Here is an 11,783-nt window from a genome sequence, read left to right as displayed (position 1 = left end):
GTTTGTTTGTCTGGGGCTTGAAAAAAATTACTTAACCTTGCCTTGATACATACGTTATGAAAAACACAATAAAGAGCCCGAATGAGCAAACAGCAACACACCCGATACAAATATTAGTTTTTCGCATAGCCTCTGAAAACATACTGCTACCAACTGGATTTAAGATAAAGATTAAAGACTGTGTAATTGAGTTTTTAAACCACAGTTGTTGTGCTGGGGGTGAGGGAGTGTGGGGAAGGAGATTCAAAAGAATTTAATTACAATTAAACTCTGCATTATCAAACTCCCCAAAATGTCAAGGCGTCAAGACAAACTAAGGATTCCAAGATCATAGACCCTCATATTTGCCACAAGGCCTGGTGATGCAAGCAGTGTGTACAAGATCCTTAACAGACAGCCCAAAAATAATGGGTAAGCTTTATATGACTCTAACCCACAGCCGCACAACCATCCCTCTTCGTCTGAGCAACCTGCAAGAAGGCACAGCCACCAGGTTACTCCAACATTCACTAGTTTACTTTCCTCCAGTGTATCCCTCACCTTCAGCCAGCCAGCCGGCACCCCACAGTGCATGATGTGGAAGGCCAGAGCTCAAGGGTCTGGAGGGACCAGCAGGACAAGGCAAAGTGAGGCCAGTTCCAGCCTCAAGCAACAAAGGCTGTCAAGGAGGAAGCTCCAGTGCCGGGAGCCGGTCCATGCTTGCTGTTTCAAGGGACCTGGCATATATGGCATACTGTTCTTAATATGTTTGCTCACCTTCTTGGCACTGTGTTTTAACCAAGGTCTCCTCTCTGAGAAAGGTTGTTTCCCCAGGTAGGGATTTTCCCCTGAAGTTAGGGAGGGAATAAAACCCCTCAACTAAGTGCCAGGTGGGTAATTAATCACTTTAACTAGGAACAATCATGCTTAAGCTACATAATCTTTACTCCCTGGAATGGAGATAAGAAACGCCCTAACCTTTGAAACAGAGATTGATAGGATTGGAATCAACTGGTATAAATACAGATGTAAGAAGACAGAACGGAGAGAGAGACAGAACCTACAGACAGAACTTAGAATACAGAGCTTAGAACACAGAACTAAGAAGAAAGAACCTACACAGAACCTACAGACAGAAGAACTTCGCTGGAGAGAACATGGCAAAAGATCCTGGACTGAACCTGACTACAGAAATTGGCAAGAGAACCTGACTAGAACCTGGTGACTGAACCTGGCTGGAGAACCTGGACAGAACCTGGCTGGAGAACCTAGCGAGGGAACATGGCTACAGAACCTAGCTGGAGAACCTGGAGGACCTAGCAAGAGAACATGGACACAGAACTTCGCTGGAGATCTGAAGCAGAACCTCTCTGGAGATCGAGACCAGAACTTGGCTGGAGATCCTGGCTGGAGATCCTGGCTAGGCTGCTGATCAACTGAACGCTGTCTCCGTGTCATTCCTTCTTCGCCGACTCCGTCCATACCTTTGGGGACCCCTGGACCTGCTGGGATTGGACCCTGGCACTCCAGGGGACTCGCAAAGTGGTACTTTGGAACACAATTAGGCAGTGTCTTACAAAGGTAAACATAGCCTAATCATACAACCCAGCAATCATAGTCCTATTTATTTACATAACTGAAGTGAAAACTTATGTCTACACAAAATGTAAGCATGAATATTTACAGCAGCTTTATTCATAATAGCCAAAAACTGGAAACAGTCAAGATGTCCTTCAAGAGAAGAATGGATAAACAAACTGTGGGACACCTACCTATACAATGGAAAATTATTCAGCAATAAAAAAAACACTAAGCTACCAAACACGAAAAGACACAGATGAATCTTAACCACATATTACTAAATGAAAGGAGACAGTATGCAAAGGCTACATACTATAGTATGACTCCCTATATGACATTCTGGAAAAGGCAAAACTAGACAATAAAAATTATCAGGAGTTCCAGAGGAATAGAGGGATATTTGAATATATAAAACACAGGGACTTTGGGGGCTATGAAATTATTCTGTATGATATTATGCATTTATCAAAGCCCATTGAATTATGCAGCACAAAGAATGAATCTTAATGTGTGCAAATTACAAAAATCGTTTAGGAGGTCAAGGAAGTCCCAGGACGTTATGCAGAATGTGACAAAACCATCTGCTGTGTTACAAATCTGTGAAACAACTTCGCTGAAGCAGATGGGGAAAAGGGGAAAAGGTACTGACCTAAGGAACTCTGAAAATAAGTAGAGTCTGTAAAAAAAAAAAAAAAAAAAAAAAGGAAAAGGAACTATATATAAACACTGGACTCCAGTTGTTAAAATTATACACCAGGGGGGATGGGTTAACAATTCTGATACTGTTATACCTGTATACTGTGATTGAACAATTAAGGAAATGAATGGAGGAGGGTGGGAGTCTAGACAGATAAGCAAGGGAAGCAAGCTAGAATGATCCATGTGGAAGTAGATTAGAGATATCACTATGAGTTCATGTGTAGTTTAATATAAACGGTTACGAACAGAAAGATTTACTTATGCCTGTAACTTACAGATTATCCAAACACATATATTTTCTTATTCCATCAGCAGAGAGGGTCTAGAAACAATGACACTTCAGTAGCAGCAAGAACTTCCAGCACTCAAATATTGGTTTCTTACACTACTCTACAATCAAATGAAGCAGGGCTCCTTGGAGAAATGACTCATTCTAGGTCTGAAACAAGAAATGTAAAAGATAATCCTGGAGCATCTTACAGTGGCAGAGAGTAAGGAAGTGCTACCTACCTCCCCTCAGCTCTGCCCGCGTCCCCACCCCCCACCCCCACCCCCCACCCCCGCCACCAATCACAAAAATAAGGTATGTTGAAAGGACACTGAAGTCAAGGGAAAGATCTCCTAATGGCCAAAACGGGAACAATTTAAGCAACAAAATAAGTAAAGCAATATTGAATTATAACCCAAAGTATATCCATGAGTCCATCATAACTCAATAAATACACTAGTGAATTAATTAATTAATTAATTAAGAAGAAGAAACAAATCTCCCTTGCAGAAGAATTCAAAGTAAATTGTGTTTGTTTCCCCCCTCAGAGATGAAACATAACTCCCCTCTCCTTAAGTGTGGCCTGCACACAGCAAATTCCTTCCAAAGAGTCCAGAATGGCAAGGGGAAAAATAACTTTATAGTTGAGAAACCTGACATATACTACCTCAACCAATGGTCAAGGTTAGCATCAGCTCTCTCCTGCATGCTGATAATATGTACCCCTGATAATATGTACCCTTGAGAATGATACTACCTTTATTGTCCTCCTCCTCAAAACCTAAAATCATGAGAAAACATCAGACAATTCTTAGCAGAGGGACATTTTACAATATTTGACTAGTACTTCTCAAAACTGTCAAGGACATCAAAACAAGGGAAGTCTGAGAAACTTTCACAGCAAAGAGAAGCCCATGTAATACAGTGTCCTGGATGGGATTTTGGAACAGTGAAAAGACATTAGATAAAAACTAAAGAAATCTGAAATAGCTCAGCTTCTCTCAGGTCAGGCAAGTTCTATCCATGTGTCAGAGAAAATGGCCACCTACAGCCACAATATCTCATCTTCCTAGTTTTAAGAACCAAAGTGGGAGCCCAGCCAATGTGGCTCAGTGGTTGAACATCAACCCATGAACCAGGAGGTCATGGTTCGATTCCTGGACAGCACACATGCCTGGTTGTGGGCTCAATCCCCAGCAGGGTGCATGCAGGAGACAGCTGATCAATGATTCTCTCTCATCATTGATATTTCTATCTCTCCCTCTCTCTTTCTCTCTCTGAAATCGATTAAAAAAAAATATTTAAAAAGAACTAAAGTGGGGGAAAGGAAAATTTCCCGCTCTGATGTCTATATATCAATCCAGGGGAAGATTCCAATTGGCCCTATTTGGATCTTGAGTCCATCCCTGTGATGAAATGATGGGAAGGGCACCTAAACTGACAGTCACTCTGGGACCACTATAAATGGGAGAACAGTTTCCTAAAGGACATACAGTGTTACACAAGCAAAAATTACTGAGGTCTGCTATAATAGAAATGTGAGTGATTAAAATGGATTCAAGAAGAGTTTAGAAAATCTGAATAGGCCACTAACTACAATTTAAATTGAAAAAGTTATGTTATCTACTACCCCTAAAAGGCACCAGTCCCAAACTGTTCTATCAAATTCACAAAGAACAGATAATTCCTGAATTATTTAAATTGCTCCAGATCATAGGAAAATGAAAAAGCATGCATTCAACAGGATTAGCATTGCCTCAATATAAAACATCAGACAAGAACATCATGGGAAGGGGGATAAAATCACAGACAAATCCCACATATACTGGTACATATAGATGTAAAAATTCTTAGTAAGATATTAGCAAATTGAATTCAGCAAAGTATTAAAAGAATAATACAGAATAATATAACATAACCAAGTAACATTTATCATGATATACTTTCATTAGTGTATTTTAATATAATTCACTATATTAATAGATTAACGGAGCAAAACAATTTGAATGTTTCAATAGTTTCCAATGTGTTTTTATTAATTCAACACCCATGCATAATTTTTTAAAATGTTCTTAGCAAGCCAGAAAGAGAATGATACTTCCTTAATTTGGTAGAGAGAATCAGAAAACTAAAGTAAACATCATATTTAATGGTGAATCATTACAAGCATTTCTGTTAGAGAAATAAGAGGATATACTCTCATCACTATCTTTGACCATTGTACTAGAGTTCATAGACAATGAATTAAGAGAAGAAAAGAAAAGATAAGTATTTTTTTGGGGGGGGGGGTGGCTTATTAATTGCAAATATAACAAAAAATCTAAGAGAATCAACTGAAAAATCACTTGCACTAATAAAATAATTTAATGATATAGCAAGATTCAAGAGAGACAACACAAAAATTATAAATTTTTCTACACTAGCAATAACCAATCTACATATATAAAAAGCCAGTGTCCGTGACAACCAGGATGACCAAATGACTGGTCACTATGAGGTACACTGAGCACCTCTCAGTCCCTCCCCTGCACTCCACCCTCCACGAGTGGGCGGAACAGCGACCTCTTGGTCCCTCTTCTGTGACCAGGGAACCACAGCGAACCGAGGTGAGTGGCAGCAGGGTAGGACTGGCAAGCCAAGCAGAACGGTCGACCTCTTGGTCCCTCCCCCAGCCCTTAGGCTCCGATTGCAGCTTGGCAAACGGGGAACCACGGTGAATCAGGGCATGGCAGTGGGGACTGGTGAGCAGGCAGAAGATGGGCCTCTAGTGCCTCATGTATGCTGGGCCTCTAGTAAGAATATAAAATAAAGTCAATTTTCAGGACTCGGGATTGGCCACCAAAACAAATAATACATAAATATATGAAATGGAGGCATAAAAACCTCCACTTACCTCACCATCACCACCACCAGCTCTTTCCACATCGGCCACGCTTTAACTTGTCACCAGACCCTCATTGTGAATTAGTTTATGAGATCCTTATCCTCTTTGATAGAATGTACTGATACTCACAGTACATTCTATCTCTATTCAATTATACCATTGTTTTTGGATCAAAATTACTTGTGTGTGCTTCTTATTTCCTCCTATTACGTGATCAATGACTTTCTCTTTATACTGCACCCCACAATATCTTAGGTACAATAGGTACACAATGCTTATTGTCTTGAATGCAGTCAGAGCGTATCAGTAAAAGAGAAGGAAATGGAGAGAACAAATTAAAGAGGAGGGAAATAATAAAGGGTCAGAAAAGATTGGTTGACATAAGTAACTTGAGCCTCTTTTAGTCACTCCTGTTATGGCTAAGTCATCATTATCTGATTTCCTTAAAATACAAAATGGTAAAAATTCTTGAGCAAGATAACCATTTTTTGAGAAACTTCCAGTGAAAAAACTAGGAAATACTCCATATAAAATAGCCTGAATGAGAAGGACATTCCTGATTTTTTTTTTTTTTTTTTTTTTGCAGGACTTGAATTTAATTCTTCCTTTCCCATTCTCCACAAATTCTCCCAAATTTCCTTTTTTTTTTTTTTTTCCTTTCCTTGGCCTCATCTCTATTTTGCCTTTCTTCTCTCCTAAAACTAGGTCTTCCCTTCTCTTCTGTTAAGCCTGGTTTCAGAGGGAACTGAGGAGGCCCTGGGTTTTATGTCCTCTGTAGTGTGGGAATGAAGGAATCAGAAGTGATCAAATATGTACACAGTACATATTCTATGTTTGGAAAGAGTAAACATTTGGGAATGAAATAGAACTGTATTGAAATCAGGCTCCATTCACACTTACAATCTCTGTGCCTCAGTGTTCTCATCTGAAAAATAAGGACAGTAATAGCCGCTCTGATGGAGAGTTGTATGGATTAAGATATGATTTATCTAACACCTAGTTCAAAGTAGGCTCTCAGCAAATAACAGCTATTAGGGAACCATGGTTGAAAAACAGGGGAGAGAGTAGAAAGGCCAGACTCCAGTTTTTTCTCCCACTTTTCTGCCCTCTAGCCTAAAATCATAGGAGTGGGGAGAAGGCAGGAGGTGAAAGTGTGGGAAAAGCAATACTAAATCTTACATCTTACTCCCTAGTTTACTGCTGGATCAAAATCAAAGACATTGACATGACAGTTTTTACTTCATATATCTGATTTTATAGTTTACTTCAGAGAAATTATCTAAGCAATAACTTATCATATTTGGAATAAAAATCTCAAAGAGGAAAATTCTCTTAGGTCAAAACTTCCAGGGGCAGCCCGACAACTCCTCATGGCCATGGCTGCTGCTGGGGTGCAGTGGGCGGTGACTGAGCTGGTACCTGGCGGGCGGGCTCCCCGGGCTCTGCACCCCTGATGCTGCTCCAGTGCTGACCCCCCCTGGCCAGGACATTGGTGAAGTATTTCCTGGGCCACAGCGTGCTCCGGAGTTCCCGGGACCAAGTGTTCGCTGCCTTCTGGCAACGGTACCCAAATCCCTATAGCACGCATATCTTGACAGACGACACAGTGCACCGGGAGGTGACCCCTGACCAGAAGCTCCTGTCCCAGAGACTCCTGACCAAGACCAACAGGATGCCCCGCTGGGCCCAGCGACTATTTCCTGCCAATGCTGCTCACTCGGTGTACATTCTGGAGGATTCTATTGTGGACCCACAGAACCAGACCATGACCACCTTCACTTGGAACATCAACCACGCCCGGTTGACGGTGGTGGAGGAACGATGTGTTTACTGTGTGAACTCTGATAACAGCGGCTGGGCCGAAATCCACCGGGAAGCTTGGGTCTCCTCTTGTCTGGCGTCTCCAGAGCTGTCCAGGAATTTGGTCTCCCCCGGTTCAAAAGCAATGTGACCAAGTCAGTGAAGGGTTCTGAATGCATCCTCTTCCCTCTTTCTCTACCATGGAAACATGCAACTCTACATTGCTTGCAACCGATTAGAGTTGATTAATAGAGAATTAGAGAAAGAAGGAGCTGCAAGGTGAGGCCCCTTCCAAAACCCTTGTTGAGACAGCCAAGGAAGCCAAGGAGAAGGCAAAGGAGACGGCACTGGCAGCTACAGAGAAGGCCAAGGACCTTGCCAACAAGGCAGCCACCAAGAAGCAGCAGCAGCAAGTTTGCGTAGCCAGTGCAGAACCTGGTGCGGCAGCACACCCCCCCACCTGCTGCACTCCCTCTGCCCTCCCCTCTGTATTTTATTATTAAAAGGCAACTTCCAAAACAAACCAGTGAAACTGTTACACTCAGCTTCCCAAGATAAATCACTATCTGATTATGTCATTTCTCCCCTTGCCCATTCCAGTATCAATAGTTTCAAATTCTCAGAAGGTAACAAAAGTCCTTGTCATTCACATGATAAGTAAACAAAGTACCCCCCCCCCCATGCATATGGGTACCATGGTAGAGAAAGAGGGAGCAATTTTATCTAATTAGTGAATTTTCCAGATATTTCATATTTGGTCTGCATTAAAAATGTGAATGTCTGCCCTGACCAGTTTGGCTCAGTGGATAGAGCGTTGGCCTGTGGACTGAAGGGTCCCAGGTTCAATTCTGATCAAGGGCATGTACCTTAGTTGTGGGCACATCCCCAGTAGGGAGTGTGCAGGAGGCAGCTGATTGATGTTTCTCTCTCATCGGTGTTTCTAACTCTCTATCCGTATCCCTTCCTCTCTGTAAAAAATCAATAAAATATATTTTAAAAAACTGTGAATGTCTGTTGTAGTGCCGGGAGCCGGTCCATCCTTACTGTTTCAAGGGACCTGGCATATATGGCATACTGTTCTTAATATGTTTGCTCACCTTCTTGGCACTATGTGTTTTAACCAAGGTCTCTGAGAAAGATTGTTTCCCCAGGTAGGGATTTTCCCCTGAAGTTAGGGAGGGAATAAAACCTCTTAACTAAGTGCCAGGCGGGTAATTAATCACTTTAACTATGAACAATCATGCTTAAGCTACATAATCTTTACTCCCTGGAATGGAGATAAGAAACGCCCTAACCTTTGTAATAGAGATTGATAGGATTGAATCAACTGGTATAAATACAGATGTAATAAGACAGCAAGAGACAGAACTTAGAATACGGAACCAAGAGAGACAGAACCTAGGCACAGAACCTACACAGAACGTTCTCTAGAGACAGAAGAACTTCGCTGGAGAGAACATGGCAAAAGATCCTGGACAGAAACTGGCCTCAGAACCTAGAGACAGAACCTAGCGAGAGAACATGGCAAAAGATCCTTGACTGAACCTGACTACAGAAATTGGCAAGAGAACCTGACTAGAACCTGGTGACTGAACCTGGCTGGAGAACCTGGACAGAACCTGGCTGGAGAACCTAGCGAGGAAACATGGTTACAGAACCTGGCTGGAGAACCTGGACAGAACCTGGCTGGAGAACCTAGCGAGGGAACATGGCTACAGAACCTAGCTGGAGAACCTGGAGAACCTAGCAAGAGAACATGGACACAGAACCTGGCTGGAGATCTGAAGCAGAACTTCGCTGGAGATCCAGACCAGAACTTGGCTGGAGATCCTGGCTAGAGATCCTGGCTAGACTGCTGATCAACTGAACACTGTCTCCGTGTCCTTCCTTCTTCACCGACTCCGTCCACGCCTTTGGGGACCCCTGGACCTGCTGGGGCAGGACCCCGGCATTGTAGAAGCAAGAGAATGGTATCAGCAACCAATTTGACTCTAAATTTTTCTAGATCATTTATGACTAGTGGTCATTGTAATTCAGGTGAACAGTATTTTCAAAGCATGGGGATACATTTTTCAGAATACCAGGTCTACCCTATAATTATTGCTACATTTATAATCATTGGTCTGATGAATTAAAAGGGAAGGAGGAAGTTTCAGGCTAGTCCTGTAAGAAAATGCTTCACTTCCTTCTGTCATCATTCAGCCTTGGCTCTGATTTCAGTGTTAGTGAATTCACTGCACTATTTTTTTATTTTTTTTAAATATATTTTATTGATTTTTTACAGAGAGGAAGGGAGAGGGATAGAGAGTTAAAAACGTCTATCAGCTGCCTCCTGCACACTCCCTACTGGGGATGTGCCTGCAACCAAGGTACATGCCCTTGACTGGAATCGAACCTGGGACCCTTCAGTCCGCAGGCCGACGCTCTATCCACTGAGCCAAACTGGTTAGGGCACACTGTACTTTTAAGTAAAAAGGAAAAGAACACATTTCAGTTATTGCTGACAAAATATTTTATCAGTCTTTCTGTTAGTATGAGTCATAGCAGAAAAGAATTTGATGATTTGCAAGAAGAAACCACAGTCCACTAAGAAGCAAGAGAATGGTATCAGCAACCAATTTGACTCTAAATTTTTCTTTGAGTGCCTACTATGTACAAGCAACGGGACACAGGCCCACCATAGGTGGCCACTTCTTCTGGAACTTCGTGCTTCTGATGAAGTGTAATAGAGTGAGAAGAAGGGGTGGGGTTGAGCTCTTAGCAACAGGACTGAGCCTTCCAGCCCACTGAGGGGTGACTGCAACAGAAGCAAGCCACCTGTCACAACCTGCCAGTTTAAGAAAGCCAAAACTCCCTCCAAATTCAGTCCATTCTAGGTTGAGCACTGATACTGAATTTTTATCACTGAGTCCCTATACCCCAGTTCATATTTAAACCTACCACTTGTTATTGATTGCTATTATCATTTTTATTGTAAATCTACGTAAGTTTGTTAAAATCTTACATATGCTCCCCTGGATCTGGAATCGATGGAACCCAAGTAGAGTTGCCTCTTCAGATTTCATTGTAGGTAGTTTCCATTGGTCTCTCCTGGATTTTCAGGTTCTATCCAAAGAGTTGCCTCATTTTTCCTGGGACTAGACTTACCTAATGGCTGTCATCATCAAACTGTCTACATATACTGAGTACAAACCATGTTTAAAATGTTATGCAACTAACACACAGATACTTCACATGAATGACCTCACCCAATCCATCCAACTCTATAAGGTGGCTGTTGTCATTATCATCATCATCATCATCATCATCATTATTATTAACGCCATGTTACATTTGAGGAAGTTGATTAATAGAGAAGCTTCTTGACCACAGATCACAAAACTAGAGAGGGTTGCAGCTGGGACTTACATCCTTGTCTGTGTGACTTTAAATCCAGAACCCTCCACAGTTCCACCATACACATCCCTCCCTGACTAAGACCTGAAAAAAAATTTTGAGTCTACTAGTTTCACTAAAACTGTGGCCTACGAATGGCTCTCTCTGGGGGCAGGTTACAGACTACTTACCAAATTATAAAAACATGAGTTCAGTGCAAAGTGAATGACAGCTACCTGAATGCGCTGAGTCCATACGACTGTCTAAATCAACCCGTTTCTGAAATAACTGAGCTGTACTATGAGGGAAAGCAGTGGGTGTGATGGGTCCCTCCTTTTTTATTCTTTTCTGTGTCATTGGATAAGTCACTTCAATTCCCCGTGTCTCAATTCTTGGAGTTGGATTTGGACACAGTTTAGTGGGTTATGAAATCAATTTAGTAAAACACAACCATTTTTTTTTAAGAAACTAAATAGAACAGAATAGTGGAGCATACATATATGTATAGTATTTGTGTTATATTTATACTAGAGGTGTGGTGCACGAAATCATGTACGGGGGTAGGAGGGTAGGAGGGAGTCCCTCAGCCTGGCTGCACCCTCTCACAGTCCAGCAGTTGGACATCCCTCATGCAATCCGGGATCACTGGCTCCTAACCGCTCACCTGCCTGCCTGCCTGATCGCCCCTAACCATTCTGCCTGTTTGCCTGATCATCCTAACCACTCTGCCAGCCTGCCTGATCGTCCCTAACCCCTCTGCCTGCCTGCCTGATCGCCCCAACCTGCTCTCCCCCGCCGGCCTAATTGCCCCTAACTACTCTCCCCTGCCAGTCTAATCACCCTAACTGCTGCTACTGTGGCTTTGTCCAGAAGGACATCTGGAAGACATCCAGTCTATCCAGTCTAATTAGCATATTACCCTTTTATTAGTATAGATTATTAGAATAGTATAGAATACAAAATAGTTACTCACATTTTTAAGATAAGTATTTTTTTAAATATATTTTTATTGATTTCAGAAAGGAAGGGAGAGGAAGAGAGAGAGAGAAACATCAATGATGAGAGAGAATCATTGATTGGCTGCCTCATGCACATTCCCTACTGGGGGTTGAGCCCGCAACCCAGGCATGTGCCCTTAACCAGAATCAAACCCGGGACCCTTCAGTCTGCAGGCCAATGCTCTATCCACAGAACCAA

General features: G+C 42.2%; 1 protein-coding gene across 1 annotated transcript; it reads left to right on the top strand.

Moving 5' to 3' along the window:
- Positions 1–2,119: 2,119 nt before the first annotated feature.
- On the top strand, positions 2,120–10,577 carry LOC118667737 (PRELI domain-containing protein 1, mitochondrial-like). Its single transcript, XM_036331503.1, is given in 6 exon segments — positions 2,120–2,201; positions 2,537–2,750; positions 6,897–7,303; positions 7,306–7,393; positions 7,477–7,630; positions 10,437–10,577. Coding segments are annotated over 6 exon segments (1,086 nt in total).
- The last annotated feature ends 1,206 nt before the right edge of the window (positions 10,578–11,783 follow it).

This window comes from Myotis myotis, unplaced genomic scaffold (assembly GCF_014108235.1).
Source record: "Myotis myotis isolate mMyoMyo1 unplaced genomic scaffold, mMyoMyo1.p scaffold_m19_p_12, whole genome shotgun sequence".
NCBI lineage: Eukaryota > Metazoa > Chordata > Mammalia > Chiroptera > Vespertilionidae > Myotis > Myotis myotis.
The sequence above is the reverse complement of the archived record's forward strand: the minus strand, read 5'-3'. Positions and strand labels throughout refer to the sequence as shown.